Source organism: Pleuronectes platessa, chromosome 1, assembly GCF_947347685.1.
Source record: "Pleuronectes platessa chromosome 1, fPlePla1.1, whole genome shotgun sequence".
NCBI classification, from domain to species: Eukaryota; Metazoa; Chordata; class Actinopteri; order Pleuronectiformes; family Pleuronectidae; genus Pleuronectes; species Pleuronectes platessa.
The window spans coordinates 21847109-21864093 of NC_070626.1; the positions used below are offsets into that span (position 1 = coordinate 21847109).

Below are 16985 nucleotides of genomic sequence, written 5' to 3' on the forward strand. Positions count from 1 at the left end.
ACTTCTGTTTTGACCATCATGTCTTCCATCTTTATTTACAGCTTATAGTTTCCACACACACAAAGAAGGAATCTAATTCATAAACTCACGTCATATAATCATGAAGCTAAAAAATATAAAATGTCAGATGGTTTTCATTTCTTAAAAAAGGTCTGTAACTCTTTCTGTCCAATCATCATATGAGGAATGTTTTCCCTCCAGATGTTCCAGATCCTCCCCAGGCTCCCAGAATCCTCAGTGTGGGGGAGGACTCGTGTGTCGTCCAGTGGGATCCCCCTTCTTTTGACGGCGGACAGCCAATCACGGGTCAAAATAAATAAATATTGAAATCATTCTGTTATTCCTGTTATTCCAAACAAGCTGATGACGATTCCATTTCAACTCTCAGGCTACGTGCTGGAGAGAAAGAAGACGAAGGGCTACAGGTGGATGAGGCTGAACTTTGACCCCTACTCTGAAACCACCTTCGAAGCCAAGAAGATGATCGAAGGAGTGCCGTACGAAATGCGAGTGTACGCCGTCAACAGCATCGGCATGTCCCGTCACAGTCAGGCCTCACAGCCCTTTGTGCCAGTCGGTGAGTCCAGTTCCACATTTTCACTGCACATTCAGTGATAAGAGGCTATTAAACAACAGTATGTATTGTGCATTTGGATCGTCTGAGTGAGGGCTGGTAGACCTGGTGACAAAGTGTATGTGTGACGTTTCACCGCTCTGGGGTTGGTCCGTCTCTGGTCTGGTCAGTCTAAGGTTTCTCTGGGTTCACGGGGCCGGTGTTAACTTGAGGTCATGACATGAGTTATGCTTGCTGTGTGTTTGTTGCAATACAAGATGTGTGTGGATTGTCTCTGTGTCACAAAAATATAGGTCGCACATACGTTGCATGATCCAAAGGTCATTCCTGAGTGATATCGGTCATTAGGATTGTGTGTCTGTGTTACATCATCGCAGGGGACAGACAGAGGAATTGGTGCTTGTGAAGGTAACATCTTCAAAACCCCTTGAGGGAATTCCCTCAAATTTGTGATTAGATTTGGTGGTCTAAGGTCAAGGTTGCTGTGACCTCACAAACACTTTTTTCCACCAAATGAACATTTTATCTTAAGACTACCTGGAAAATGTGCCACATATCATGCCCCAACAAATATACAATGATATCTCGATAAGCTGACATTTGGCTGTTATAATGAGACCGAACATACACATGAGAGCAAAGTTGAATTGGAATGTCGTGTCTCTTCATTTTAATTGAATAGCAAACTACTTGGAGATATGTGCCATGATCCAGAGGTATGGAACCAGGCTTGTACCAATATACTCTGTGTAACAGTATCCTACAAGGCAGGGGCTCAGTTTGGGATTATCTCTTTGTCTATCAATGATTTCTAACAACCATATCATCCTCCACTTGTTGATTTAAGAGAGAACATCATTGTATCCAGATGGCCAATTGCTTGTAAGACAAGACGGCTGATTAGGAAACTATCCGTGGCATCCCTCCCAATAAATAATGGGCTTGGAAGCGCTTGTCTCTGCTGGGATCAGCTGCTTAGCACAGTGGGGTTCATGCTTCTGTGGGGGCTGCTGTAGAAAAATTGCATTGGCTACAGAAGAGAACAAAAGAGAGGGAGAGTGAATGATAGCATAGGTTCGAGGAAGGCATTTGTCAGAAGAGGAGGACACATACAACCACCAGCTTGAATTAGCAGCAGGGCTGCTTTACATGAGGAGAGAATGACGAAGCCTAAGCTTCCAAAGACAGCAGAGAAGAAACCAGTGGAGGCAGACGACAGGAAGTCTGAGACCGAGGCCCCTACACCTCCTGGGGTTGATCAGGAACCAGAGACCCCTGCAGAGGCAGCACACCAAGTGGGAGAGGGAGCTCCAGCTGAGAATGAGACACCACCAGCCGAGGTGGTTCCCCCGACAGAAAGTCATCCTCCTGCTGTGGGGGCAGCTCCACCTCTTTCAGAGGAGACCCCTGTGGAGCCTGAACTAGAGCTAGAGCTGCAACCTGTCCACAGTAGGCAATACTCACTTTGAGATGTTGGTTTATTGTGTAGATTTCAGAAATAGAAATGAGAATTGATTGTGTTTAATTGTGGGTTTGTAAATATGGTTCAAAGCTTTTGAGTTACTTGGGGGTGAGACTTCTCATCAAGGGAGACATGTGTCATGTTGCCAGACTCTTAGAAAAGAACCAGAAGAATAAGTTTAAACCCTTAATTGACAAAACGTTTTGTAGACTGTCGCAGTTGCCCCATACGATTACACTGTAGCCACCCTTGGACTTGAGAGTGAGTTTTTGTGAGTACCATTAATTTAAACACCCACATTTATAAACATAGGGCCCAAGTTGCAAAATTCCAGAATTCCCCTTTCAGCATGATTTGGTAATTACGTGGCTGATGTCGCAAGTTTCTTGTTTTCTTTATTTTGCAAAGTGATTCACCTCTGCACTTTACACTCGCACGCTACCATTTTTAAACACTCCCTGCTGTGGCGACTTTCCTCACAAATGCAAACCCTTGACCTCTGACAGGTGCTCCCATCATATGCTTGCAATGTTGTTGCAGTGCCCTTGTCCTGTGCTATGACATCCTGGCCTTATTTACAACAACTCCACAGCTAATATTCAGCACCTTTTACTCATCTTGTCAACATGTTTTTTGAAACAAGGTGGACTAAATATTACGTCGGTAATATATCTTTGTTGTCATGGGCGGATTCTTCACTTGTATGTTCACAGTGAGCAGTAGTGAGTATTTCACAGGGACCACTGGGCTCTAGCTTCGGTGAGTTCTCCTGTAGCTTTTCTTTATTTGCTTAAATCAAGCTCGCTCCGCTGTTAAAACATAAATGTTTCGAGCTGCTTGCTGGTTGGAGGTTGATGCTCCACACGTGCTTGAACCGTTCCATAATCTATCAGTATTCTATTTTACATTTACTCTGCTCCTTTATAGTTCAACCCGACCTCTACAACTTGTAAATGAGACCAAAGGTCCAAAATCCCAAGGCTGAAAGTCTAGAATTATAATATTGAATTTTTTACTTCCTTTTTTTTTTTTTTTTTAGTTTTTTCTTTTAAAACATAAACTTAGCTGCATAGTGCTTGTGTTCTATAAGCAATGCGTGGGACGTGGCTGATGAACCAAAGTCTGAACTTTAATCATGTCACTTTATCCCTGAGGGACGTGGGCTCAGCAGGTCGGTCAGACGGCTCAGTTTCCCTGGATGATAACAGATACCACACACAGGCTTAGAGGCTAATCAACTGTGAGCCTGCGTGGCTTTCATTACTGATGACACAAACATCTAATAAAGAAATTCATGTGGGACCATCATAATCAAGTCTGTTTCATTAATTGAGGGCAACATTTTTAAGTAGGCTCTCATTCATTTAGTGTTTGTGTTTGACTTGCTTACTTTTGTTGTCTGGTTGAAGGGACATTTCACTTTTAGGAGCGGAACGGTGATACGTTGGTTAGCACAGTTGCCTCACAGCAAGAAGGTTCCACGTTTGAATCCTTCAACCAGTCCTTCTGTGTGGAGTATGCAGTTGTTTGTCTCTGTATGTTTGTCCTGTGATACGACAATCGTCCAATGTCAGCTGGGATTGGCTGCAGCTTCCTGCCTGACCCACAAGGTGGAAAAGATAATGGATGTATTTACTTTCAGGCTTTTCATGATCTCAAAACGTTATTTCTTGTGCATATGGAGCTTGAAATGCTGCTTGTACAAGGGCAGACGGATGTTTGTTTAATGAAGCATGTGTGAGTATTGTTATGGTTGCAGCATGGAACGAGAACCCAAGACAAATATGTGGGACAATAAAGTTAATCTTGAATATTGAATGCACTTAAAGCTGAGGAAAAACTGAAAGGCATTAATAACAGATAAGTCACTGATAAGTTACAATCTCGTACACCATAAGTATTATTTGCATATGGTGTATGAAACCTGTTCTTCAGGTAGAGTAACTGCGTTGGTGATTCGAATGAAAGCATAACAGACTCAAATCACATGTCAGTAAATCTGCAAGGAACTTTATTTAAAAACTGTGTGTTGTCTTTCCGAAACACTCCACCCTCTTCTTTTGAGATTGGTTCATGAATTCACTGTATGTTTCAAATGAAACCGACAAGCCAACGACAAAAGTTAAGTTGTAATTGTTGATGTTGATAGAAAAGTCGCCTTCTCTTCTGTTACAAAGCTTAGTGAAGGTTCTTGTTCCTTTCATTTGTCAATTCCTGATCAGGTTCATCTATTTAATCAGTAATTACTCTTGAGATGGCTGAACTAAAACCGAATCCTTCTGCCTTCTCAGCCCCCACGAGTGAGCCCATCGGATTGTGTGTCGAGGACATCAGTGACACTTCCATCTCGCTGAAGTGGCGGCCGCCTGAGAGGATCGGCGCGGCTGAACTCGAGGGTTATGGGATTGAGTACTGCAAGGAGGGCAGTAAGTGCTAGAGCCAACCCCTGCTATAGATAAGAAAGTATTTTATCTGGGTTCAGGTTCAACAAACAGTTACCCACTGATGTGCAGCAATGGATTTCTCTTCCAAACAGCCAGATACATCCATTTTATTTATATTCAATAATGATTTGTGATGTTTTATTGTTACTTAACGTGAATGGAAAGCAAAGCGAACAAAAAGTGAACAAAAAGTGAACAAAAGCAAAATAAAATCTGAGCTCAAAGCCTAACACAGTCTGTTTCAGTTTCCAGCCTTAACCCTAACGATAAACATCTAATTAAAACATAGAGGCTCAATTGAACTTCTATTCGTACCTTTAATATTTTGGTCCATAGTAACATTTGCCTCAGAGTGAACCATGTGTGTGTTTTGTGCTCACAGCTGATGAGTGGTTACCAGCCATGGAGGGTCTGACTGACCGGACGTCCCTGATCGTCCGGGGTCTCACCACCGGGGACAGGCTGCAGTTCCGTGTTCGAGCCTTCAACATGGCGGGACCCAGCGGCGCCTCCACTCTGGCTCAACCCATCACCATCAGAGAGATAATGCGTGAGGAGACGCGGATTCATGCTGCTTGACAACTGTTGATTTAGGGCTGCACTCAACATTACAGCTGCTAGATATTCTATGTATCTGTCAGGTTCATTTGTATGTTGGAGTAATGATAATACACAAAATAGACAGAATTGAACACATGTGACACACAAGCATCATACAGTTAAACCTTTATTCTCATTGAAAGTCATTCATCTTCTTTTGTTTGGATCTTTTCCAGTTCAACACTGTTTTCTGTTTTTGTATTTGCACAGAGCGCCCAAAAATATGTCTTCCCAGAAATCTCCGCCAGACTCTCATCAAGATAGTCGGAGACTCAGTCAACCTCATGATTCCATTCCAGGTGCAGTAAACATTACAAATATTAAAATAAAATAAAAATTCAAACTGGCATTGTACTGCAGCTACGAGGGGGAAATACTCAGCCATGACACTGCATGGTCACCTTGTTCAAAATATATATTTGTTCATATGAAAGACACAAGGGTGACATGCTACATCTACAAACAACAGGTGAGTAATATAAGGGGTGTGATGCCTTTTAACTGTTAGTGATTACATTACATGTCATTTGGCTGACGCTTTTGTCCAAAGCGACTTAAAATTAGTACACTCAACATTTATGAGGGGCCATTTAGGGGTTCAGTATCTTGCCAAGGACACTTCGGCATGCAGATGGGGAAGAGTGGGGTTTGAACCGGCAACCTTCTTGTTGGAGTACGACCACTTTACCCCCTAGGCCACACCATCCAAGTGTGTCTTATATTCCTTCAATGCACCCAGCCCTAGTTGGAACTATTAAAAGTATATAGACACCTTTCGTTATTATTAGATCATTACTGACAACAGTAGTAACAACATAAAGTAACGTGTATTTTGTTTAAAGAATGACTTTCTCAATCCGCCAATTGTAAACTGACACATGCGTTTTAAAGGCAAACTGTTGTGTTGTCATCTGTGGGATGGTGCAGGGGAAGCCCAGGCCTAAGGTGACATGGAGCAAAGACGGGGAGCCTCTAGAAGCCTCGTTCGCTAGCGTGAGGAACAGCGACCTGGACACGATCCTCTTCATCCGCAAGACGGAGAGAAAACACTCGGGGAAGTACGATCTCCACGTGCAGATTGAAAACGTGGAAGACACAGCGAGTATCAATCTGCAGATTGTTGGTAAGTACAGCCTCTGTGGTAGCTGCACTTGTGACCTGCTCGAGTACGATGGAGCAGAATTCATTCAGCCTCTCTCCTCTGCAGATCTGCCCGGGCCTCCTGAGGCTCTGAAGATCATGGACATCTGGGGCTTCAACGTGGCGCTCGAGTGGAAACCGCCCAAAGACAACGGTAACTGTGAAATCCTGGGTTACCTTGTTCAGAAAGCTGAGAAGAAAACCATGGTGAGGCTCAACGACACTCACATCTGTTTTTATTTCACCACACTGTCCATGTTCCCTGTCCCCTGATCTACTCATCTCAGTCATACAGGCCTACGGTTCCATTTATACTCAAATGGGGGTCGGTGTTGTTCTGGCATTTAACGCATGCGTACCTGATCCCACTTTCAATTTCATTCTAGTCAGTGGATATATTGTACCTGGAAAGGGAAAGTTGATGTGTACATTCAGCTTGGTCTGTACGTGGACATCAAATAGGGATTCATGCCTACCCTGGCTGACATGGGTGGACGACAACATTTACATTAGGAGGGCCACAGCCAACCCCAGTGGACTGACGGATGTGAAACCTATAGAATTCACCGACACTGATCTCAAGTCAAGTCTGGGTTACAGGAAACCAAGAAGTCTCCTCAGAGGAAGGCAGTGGCCCCCATGTTGTTATAGCTCCTTCAGTTTTACTTCTGACCGACACCAACTGAGCGAACCTGTTCTGTTAACACACGAGTGGAGGTGAACACGTGGGAGGATGAATGCTGCATAGACACTGAGGGATATTTTAGCCTCTCTGGTGGCACATCCACTGTAATCAGCCATAGCTGAGCACACAGTCTCCTTTGTGGAGCAGGAGCGATACTTTATGGGCTTGTTGGCAAGAGCCCCAGCTGTCACCATCCTCTACCGCGAGCTGCCAGGAACAACGGCGAGCAGGAATGTCCTAATCTTATCCTCGCAGCCTTGACCCGGTCTGGATCGTCTGTGCAGTGACGCAGGGGCCATTGTTCTCCCGCCCGGCTCGGCGCACGGTTCATGTTTCACCGTAGTCATTATTAGATCAAATTAATTTCATTTGCATCTCTTTATAGCGACCCTGGGGATGTTGATCATCATGTTACCAATAACAACGTGTAGCGTGTACCTGCTCCCGAGATGAAAGTGCTGAGGGCGCATGTACTTTAAAGCACTTTGATATCCCGTTTCATTCTTGTTTCATCCAAAATTTATAAATAGGTAAAACGACCTGTAGCTCCAGGTAGATTATTAAGCTATTTTTAAATTAAATCAACAGGTGATTAGTGTAGGATGCAGTAATTATAATCCATTCAATTTAGATTGTGTCATTTCATTTGGGTATAAATTGTTGTACGAGTTGATTTCACACATGCAAACAAAGGAAATCTAATAGAATTAACCATCCTATTATTACAGTCATTATATCCATCCATTAGTTACATACCACTTATATCTGTGAGGGTGATGGGGGAGCTGGAGCCAATCCCAGCTGACATTGGGCGAGAGGTGGGGTGCGTCATCGACAGGCTGCGTCACAGGGCCGAAAAACAGACAAACTGTTTACTTTTACATCTATGTGCAATAAACCAATAGCTGCATGTGTTTGAACTGTTGGAGGAAGTGGGAAATCCTGGGGAAAGTGCTGACGGTGTGAAAAGGACCTGATATAAATGCAAAGCAGATCCTGTGCAACATAAATTAAATACTGGATATAAACTGAATCAGATAATTTTTTTCTTATTCCCATGAAGGAGTGGTTTACGGTCTACGATCTGTACCGGCGAACCAACTGCATCGCGTCGGACCTCATCATGGGGAACGAGTACGTGTTCCGTGTCTCTGCCATCAACCAGGTGGGCATCAGCGACGAGGCCTGCAACACCAAAGACAGCGCTTACATCCAGAAGACAGGTAGGATCTGACTGCACGCATAACAATATATAAGCAGTTACTGCTCTCATTAGTCTTTATGTTCTGTGTGAAATCTGAGTCTCTGCCTCCTCAGGCATCGAGTACAAGCCGCCCAGCTACAAGGACGCCGACTTCACAGAGGCTCCCAAGTTCACACATCCTTTAGTGAACCGTTCTGTCATCGCGGGATACAACGCGACGCTCAGCTGCTCAGTCAGAGGCATACCAAAGGTCAGGGGTCATTACAACTGACATCTCTGCACACACACATTTCTTGGATTGCAAACAGTATCGGTGACATAGTATATCTAGATCAATGTAGAGATTTAAATAATGTGCGGCCTGTTATTTTCTCTTTATCTACCTTATTAGCCCAAAGTGACCTGGTACAAAAACAAGATGGACATCTCAAATGAAGCCAAGTACCGGATGCTCAGTAAGCAGGGCATCCTGACCCTGGAGATACGCAAGCCCTGTACCTTCGACGGGGGGGTGTATACGTGCAAAGCAGTCAACGACAGCGGGGAGGACACGGTGGAGTGTAAACTGGAGGTTCGCCGTAAGTATCGGTCTGAGTTTAACACATGGGTCCTATTGTTTATGACCCACTTAGACCCCCGCAGTGTAGGGTAAATGTAAGAATATAGAGTAAAACCCCAAAAAATTTAAGTCATAGTATTACAAGAATTAGTTATAATTTAAGGCTACGTGTCATTTTAGAGGGGGAATATCAGAGGGTAATTCTGTCGTCTGTGTTCAAATGAGGAATGTGGAGCATCTTGTTTAGTTATACTTTAGTTAAACTATAAAATAAAATATATAAAATACTTTTAGCTCATCAACAGCACACAAAGGCATCATATTTTCACAAGTATCAGGAAAAGATGGATGACTGTAAGGCTATTGTTCAAACTCAAGAAAGAATGAGATTGGTTCAGGATTTTCGATCCAAAAGTGGAACTCTGAGCAAGAGTTCTCCTTACTGCTTATTTCCATAAAAAAATCCTGTGAAAGATCAATGTGTGTTTTTAATTTTAGGAAAAATAGGTCTCAGAACTCAAAACTGATAATATATAGTACATGGATGATGAGGTCACCTTGTTTCTAGTACTTCCGTGAACAAAACAAATCTAAATAGTTTATTGGTTAAATAGAACATTACAGTTTAACTTTGAGCGATTCATTTATCTTTGCCTCCGTATGTGTTCCTGCCTTTCAGCTCAAATTGCTAGAGAAGTAAAAGCTGAGAAATAAAGAGGCCCCAGCTGCCGACTGAGGAGAAGGTCGATCTGTTTCCAGGGAGCCGACTCCTGAACGTCGTCTGTTTTGTGTCATGAGAAACTTTTCTGTTTTGTGTCATGAGAAACTGCATCTTCACCCGTTTGTGTTTGCACCCCCCCGTCCCCATCTCCAACCAGCCTTCATCAAGTCATCCTCACTGTTGTGTTCACATCACATCGACCACTGACTGGGCTCATGATGAAAGTATTTATGTATTATTTAAAAAAAAAAAAAAATGAATGGCTTGTCACTATTTCTCTGTCATTTCAAAAACTAGATTGAATAAATAATGTGTGAAATACAGTTAATAGACAACGGCAATGTTAATGATTTGTCGACCCTTGGATAATGTTGTTTGTGTGAGTGATTGGTGTGCATATAAAAAGTTTCCAAAAACAAAATACAGAGCTTTCATTGAGTCACGTGTACAGCAGTGGTGTTACGTCCCAGTGTGTCAGGACTCGTGCACGCCGCAGCTCCTGAAACTACCGTCACCATCACAGCAGCAGCAAACGGTAAAAAGGAAGATTTAGAGAGCATGCCGCCGATAGTCAGAGGTCCAGTGGTGTGGACGAGAGTTGTCGAGGGGCTTAGTTATATTGTAACAAAGCCTCAGTAAAGTTAGCGGTGCGAGGCATGCGGCTAATGTGCACGCCGCACAGGGATGTGGGTGAATGGTTGGAATATGTGGGATGTCTTCTTTACCGCTGACTACATGTGTCAGTGAAGCAGAACACATGGCGTCGCTTGTCGAGCGGGGGCTGCCGGGACATCACTCAACACTTTCTCCTTTGATGCCTTGGATGTAAATATTTCCTGTGCCCTCCCCTCCCCCCCCCTCCCTCCCTCGGCGTACAGCTGCAACACATCCAGCGGGCCTTGTACCCGTCAGTGCGTCGCTGTTAACACACATGACCCGCGTCTCGCAGCATGCCAGATGTTTTGACACGAGACGTCACCGGAATCCCCGAATTCAAAATGAAAACGTCTACACGGTTCAAAGCTAAACGGGACTCATCGGATTTCATGTCCGATTCCTTTTTTTAATCCCAGAGGTTTGTTCTGTCCCTCATCAGCAAGTCCCACGTCATGAACGTGAGTGAAGGCAGCAGCAGGGGAAGCAGCTCCACTGAGTCACGCTAAATGGTCTCAGACATGTCAACAGGCTCTGAATTTCATGGCCTAAAATAATGTTGCAAGGCCACATTCATTTGAGAACAGTTGAACAAGCGTAAGAGCAACGACGCTAGCCGCTTCGCGAGGCTAAACACAGAGCTGCTTCAGGCTAAATGCTAACATTAGCGGAGGAGGAAGTCGGATCTAGCTGGTTCTTCTCATACTGATCTTTGTTCACCTTTATCCACGTGTTCATTTCTGTGAAACGTCTTATTTTATTTAGTTAATTATTGCTATAATAACGGGGTGAAACCTAAATGACAGGTGTGACTGGCTGGACCTCGACGCTGTGGCTTCATGTCCCCGTCACTACTTTGCAGCAGTACCGGCTCCATATGCACAAGATGGCAGTGTTTGTATCCCACATATTTCGGCTTCAGTTTTATTAGGTGGAAGGAGGTGGATGTTTACACACAGTCTGTGGCACAATATACTGAGACGTATACTTTAAGCCATGCAGCAAAAAGTTATTTAAAGTACTCCCTATACTGAATGACCCGTTTTGAATTAGAATTAGTCGTGCATTAATTCACATCATTCATAAATGCAAATGTTAAAATAGCTGCAAATAAGCACAATGATTCATTTGTTGATCTCAATTTCAATTCATATTCTGGGTAGCTAAGTAAATTGGCTATTTGATGCTATAAAATCTTGGTGAAATCATAACTGACAGCTGGGACTGTGCTCGTGTTAGAGTGGCTCCACTTCATCATCGCTACTGCACAAACTCCAAATGATGTCAAAACCCTAAGTTTGCAGCACCACTTTCCAAGATATTTTAGCTTTACTTATAATAATAATAATTTAAGCTTTATAATGTATCTGATGAAGACGAAGGTCAGGTCTTTGTTGCGATCTGAACAAAAAGGAAAGAAAATATGATTGTATTTGTCCAACTTTATTCATACACAATGTAGAATCATTTGGCTACTTGAACAGAATAAAAACAACTTGGGGAGACACATAAAATTTTATTTGAATTGAAATTAGGAGATATTTTTTTCGTAAGCTGTATTACTCTGCAGGTTTGTCTATAAAAAGGTAAAAACAGAAAAACAATTCATAGTCTATATTTTGATTTAGAAAATAAAATCACAGCTTATAGTACATAGATTCCTCCCACAATTTGCTCTTAAACTAAAATGATGATGTACAACCGCGTGTCAACATAAAACTGAGAATGCAAACAAAGGGCAACAACAAGTTAAAATAGACTATTCTCTTACAAAGCACTGCCGGTAGCCACTACAGTCGAGGAGGTAGCTTCCTTAGTTAGCATCCCATTCTTGATTACTTGTCATCTTTTCAAATAATTTACATACAAATAAAAAAAAAACAAAAAAAAAAAACAATAACCAAACTAATAAAATATCTGACACGTCTGATGTCCCATCTGCTGAAAATGTACAAACAATCAACGGACATTTGGGTTGGTGCAAGAATTTACACCCAGTCGAGACCACGTGAAAACAGGAAACACAAACCAGGGAGATGAAGATTAACCGGTGCATCATCAGGGCATGAATGACATGTCAGCGGAGGATAACGTTTCCCTACATTGCCCAAATTCCTGAGCGCTCACATGACGTGCGCTTGTGGATACACGCTCTGAGGGTGTATCCACCTTAATGTGAGCAGTCACGCTCCGGCACACCACACATGAGTCGATCCCTCGTCACTCACAGTATCGCCCGGGGCACAAGGGATCTAGGGTTTTACGCTTTACAGCTTCTGATGACCTGTTCGATAAAACTGGACGATCAAGAATTAAGTAGTGATGCAGCAGGTTTCAGAGTCGTTCACCGATGATGTAGCATGAACAAAATGGAGACAGCTTTCTGTAAAAGGCCTTGTTTTCCTAACCTTTTTCCATCTTGCCCATTTGTTCTGGTCAGAATGTAGCTATATACAAACACAGAGAAATTATCAATCGGCAAAATCACTGTAGATACTCGTCTTTAAATGTCTCTGGTTGAATAAGCATTTTGATAACAGCCCATTTCTAACTTTTGAGCACTGCTGCTACACTTGTTGACACAGCTGGCTGGCAGGCTGGTATGTTCCAGGCTGAGGAGCGGAAATACATTCAGATCACACTGTTTGTTGGTTTGTTAGCAGGATTACACAAAGAACGATGGAATGGATTTCTAGGAAACTGGCTGGAGGGATGCGGAAGAGAAGAATCTGTTTTATCTTTTTGTGGAACCAGGAATTCTTTTATCAATTCATTTTACATTGCGATGTCGTTTTTTAAAATATCTTTCAGTTTGATTGAATTTAAAAAGGGACTTTTGGGCTTTGGTGGAGGTTTTACCCTTACAGTACTTAAAATGGGTTTTAAAAATCCAGCCAAGCACTCATATCATGAGAACGTTTTGGGATATTTGGCAAATATTCTCTCTTCATTCCCAGAGTTAGACATGAAAAGCAATACTTGTCATCCTTAGACACTTAGCTTAGCATAGAGCTCGGAAGCAGCTAGCATTAGTCCATCTGAAGCAAACGTCATCAACTTACCACCCTATCTACAGCTCATTATTTATCACACTATATCGTGTTTGTTTAATCCTTTGGTTTTTTTAAGCTAATCCGCGCAGCATCAAGTCAACATTATTGTGTCAGCCAAAATGAATCTGAACATTAGAGAACAGCAGAACGCACTTAGCTGCTACTTTACTTCGAATTATTGATGGGCTTTTGTGCAGTTTAAGATAAAAGAAAAGTTTTGATCAAATTCGAACAGGAAGATAAAAACACTCAGGATAAGGCTGACATTTAAAAATATCAAATAATTTTTGAGATAAAACAAAAAAATGAATGACCTAACCCTGTTTGCATATTTTTGTGAACAATTAAAAAAAAGAGGTGCTTCTATTTTGGCAAATGCTATGTTTCTATTGTATATGCATCATTCAAAGGCAGCCTTTTAAACACCTGAATTCGTCTCCACCCAGAAGCCCCTGCTGCTCACACAATAAATAACATCTTTCAAAACCACCGAGCATGGTTGTTGCTTAAACAGTGATATCTGCTACTTTCATCACATTCTTAGTCTTAGTAACTTAAAGCAAAGAAGTTGTTTTTATAATAGACTGGCATTTACCCTCCTCACTGATCGCAGGCAGTAAGGCCAGAAGTTATTACATTCAAACGGAAAGGTCTAGGATAATTACTACATTCTGCTACATTTATAGTTTTAAAAATCAAAGTATAAAATTAAACATTTTTATTTTAAAAGCTTAGAATTACAGGGAAAAGATAAATCAAAAAATCGTTGACATGTAAATCGCAACATCAGGATATCCACTCGAAAGCAAGAGGAAGGCACTGGTGGCCACAGTTTCCTTTGCAAAGTCCTTTGTTGACCAGTTTGTGACACGATGTGCTCATTTCAGTTCACTCAGACAAGTCCCAAGTTCCCTTTAAACGGCTGGTTGCAACTGTGTTTACATAAGTGCTTGCTGAATAGTCTTTCAACAGGGTAGTTGGCACATGTTGTTGTCCGGTAAAAGAAAATGCTTTTATATATTCTTGAAGGACCTAAATTCACATGACAGAGAGAGAGAGTTCTGAAGTCTCCTTAGTCCTTGACTCGAGGTATGTTGTATGAGTAGTGAACGAGCGGGAGGCCTCTGGTCTGACAGAAGCACGCTCTGCCACAGGCCTGAACCTGGTCCGAGCTGTCCGACACAAACGAGTCCCCCTCATCTGCATACTCAGACTGAGCGGAGGGTGTGCCGCTGTCGGCCCAGAACCCCTCGGCACGCTGGCACACGGCCGCTCCCGCCATGAGGGTGGGACAACTGTGAGACTTCACCAAGTGTCTACAGACTGTGGAGGACGAGGGGGAAGAGCAGGTCCTGGCATGCAGCGCTGCCTCGCACTGCTCGCACACAACTGTCTCTCCACAGAGCTGCGAGTACACCCCACAGTCAAAGCCCAGGTGGGTGGAGGAGCCTCCGTCCGTGAGCTCCGACCCTCCTCCACCATCGTCTCCATGACTCTCAGCACCAGCCTTCACCTCTCTGGTCAAACCTCTGCGTCCACGTAGTCTCAGCCAGTCCTCCCTGAAGGCCGGGCTGAAGAACACGTACAGCACTGGGTTCAGGCACGCGGGCAGCGGGAAGAAAATGAGCGTGACAGACTTGGCGATCTCTGGGCCACCAGCTGTAGAGCCAGTCAAGAGGGGGGCGAAAGAGAACGCTGCCACAGGGCAGAAGAAGATGCAATTGGTGAAAATGAGCCAGGCGACATGTCGCAGGGCACCCGTCTGCTCCGGATCAGCCAGCTCCACCCTGCCAAGGTGGCAGTACATCTCGGTATACACGGCTGCAGTGAACAGGAAGGCCAGCGCGTTGAGCAGCACCAGAATCACAGTGACACTCAGAGCTGGGCTCTCTCCACCAGCAAAGGGCAGGCAGAGGGGAGACGCCGTCTGGTCGCTGGTGGTCAGGAGAGAGAGGCAGGCTGCAGCAGCAGCCAGCAGCCCCAGTAGTCCTGCAGCCAGGCTGAAGCGTCGACCTCCTCTCCAGCATCCTTGAGCGCTGCTGCCGTTCCTCCTGGGGGACATCATTACTTTCCCGAGAATAGTCCGCACAGCCACGCTGCGCTCCACGGCTGCGAGGGACAGTAACAAGACCGCCCACTCAGACGAGAAGACGGCCAGAGCTCCTGAGATCTGACAGCCAGGCCCCATCTCCCACCACACTCCGAACTCCGCGAAGGAGCCCCAGGTAGCAACGTCGAGCACGGTCAGCACGCCGACATACACACCTGTGAGCAGATTGGCCAACGCCAACAGCCCCATGAGCAGCCTGGCCGGAGAGAGGGACGGGGAGTGGGAATGGCCGGGAGCTCGGTGTGCGGAGGAGAAGGTGGCCACCAGCACCAGCCCATTAAAGACCAGCGACACCAGACAGATGAACCAGACCGTCAGACGAATCATCCAGTTACCAAGGAGATGCTCACATGGCTTAAAAGCTCCTGAAACAATGTGGAGATCAATAAATACAATTAATTTAAAATTATTTCAAAGCTCTGAAAATGGGATTCGGAAAATAGACTGAAAAGATGTAAAAGTTGAATGCTGACCTGGTGAAGGAGAGCAGTGCATAATCATCGAGATTCTTTCCACATCCTCCCCCGCTGAAACAATAGAACATAGAGATATATGAGGACTGCAAAGGTTAAAAAGACAAACCTAATCTTAAAGAGTAGTCTTGTCAAAAAGTTTCATCTGAAGATTAACATCTGTACCAGAGATAAAGTCAAGTTGAATGATCCTGAACTTCAACAGACCAGAGATCACATAAATCAAATCATGTGCAGAGAAAATCAGAGTACACTCTTTCTTCTTAAGTTTCCTGCAACTGTGCATTTTCCATGAAGTGGGAAATACAGGTGAGTATTTAAAATTTCAAGTTGTACATAAAAAAGATTTAACTGATGTACAAAAAAAGGTTTACAAGCTAAATTTAAAGCTATTCATCGGATATAGAATATTCTTAAGAGGGTTCTGTAACAATAATTGAAAAATATATGTAGATACATAAAAAGTTTCGCTCTGACTGCAGCGTTCCCACCTATTGATTTCTTTATGTCGTTGTCCTCAGAGGAGCTCGTCCCTGAGTCACATCCGACAAACGCACAGCACTGGTAGGCGTACGGGACAGAGATGGACCTACAGACAAAACGATCATCATTTATACAGGTTGTAAAATCCTGCAGAGGTTCCAGTGTTGATAATACAGATGCTCCTGAATCTTCAAACCATACTGGAAAAAGAATAAATAATGTTTGTCTGCAAATACCTGGCCCTTCGGATCTATTTTCCCCAATAATAATATTTGGATGTTTCCATAGTGTGTCTACAGTTGTGGAGAAAACAGGCTCGGCTGGTTTTCTCATTAAAGATAAGTGATGCGGTGCAGTTTTCAGTAACAGATGTGTAATCACACAGAACAACAAGGAAAGAGATTTTATTTATTTTTAATCACCAGGGAATTCCCAGTAATGTTTCCTCTCCTGTGAAAAATATTATATAAGTTACATTTATAAGACATTTAAAGCAACTTAGGGGTGAAATGAAAAAGAAATACATTAGATACCTGTTTATCCATAAAATGCTAAAATGTTAGTGTTAAAAAAAGATTAAAATAACAATTATATTAAATCAATTACTTTTATATTTTAGAATATATGATAAGATGGAGAATATCCCTTGTGCACCAGCGAGGAACCAGAGAAGTCTTTGTTCAGAGGATTGAATTCATTCCAATTATAAATGAATGTGATTTTTCGTTTTTTAAACCAATTGATAAGAAATATTTGATAGTTCAAAAACAATTCCTTTGTTTAATCTACTAAATTTAATGTTTTTATCTAAATATCTTTTAAA

At 43.1% G+C, this 16985-nt stretch overlaps 2 protein-coding genes across 2 annotated transcripts in view; one reads left to right on the forward strand and one right to left on the reverse strand.

Moving 5' to 3' along the window:
• The window catches only part of mybpc3 (myosin binding protein C3), a 30192-nt gene extending 20403 nt beyond the window's left edge, over window positions 1-9789 (forward strand). Inside the window, exons 22-32 of the mRNA XM_053426343.1 lie at window positions 202-306; window positions 389-577; window positions 4328-4462; window positions 4863-5030; window positions 5291-5379; window positions 6008-6203; window positions 6288-6427; window positions 7969-8128; window positions 8223-8359; window positions 8501-8687; window positions 9348-9789. Coding sequence (XP_053282318.1) covers window positions 202-306; window positions 389-577; window positions 4328-4462; window positions 4863-5030; window positions 5291-5379; window positions 6008-6203; window positions 6288-6427; window positions 7969-8128; window positions 8223-8359; window positions 8501-8687; window positions 9348-9382 — 1541 coding nt within the window. The 3' untranslated portion in view covers window positions 9383-9789. The remainder of the gene's footprint in view (window positions 1-201; window positions 307-388; window positions 578-4327; window positions 4463-4862; window positions 5031-5290; window positions 5380-6007; window positions 6204-6287; window positions 6428-7968; window positions 8129-8222; window positions 8360-8500; window positions 8688-9347) is intronic.
• A 1681-nt stretch (window positions 9790-11470) lies between these two features.
• Window positions 11471-16985, reverse strand: part of lgr4 (leucine-rich repeat containing G protein-coupled receptor 4) — a 28390-nt gene continuing 22875 nt past the window's right edge. Inside the window, exons 16-18 of the mRNA XM_053436215.1 lie at window positions 16171-16268; window positions 15680-15733; window positions 11471-15571 (exon numbers count right to left, since the gene is read on the reverse strand). Of these exons, the coding sequence (XP_053292190.1) occupies window positions 14169-15571; window positions 15680-15733; window positions 16171-16268 (1555 nt within the window). The 3' untranslated portion in view covers window positions 11471-14168. The remainder of the gene's footprint in view (window positions 15572-15679; window positions 15734-16170; window positions 16269-16985) is intronic.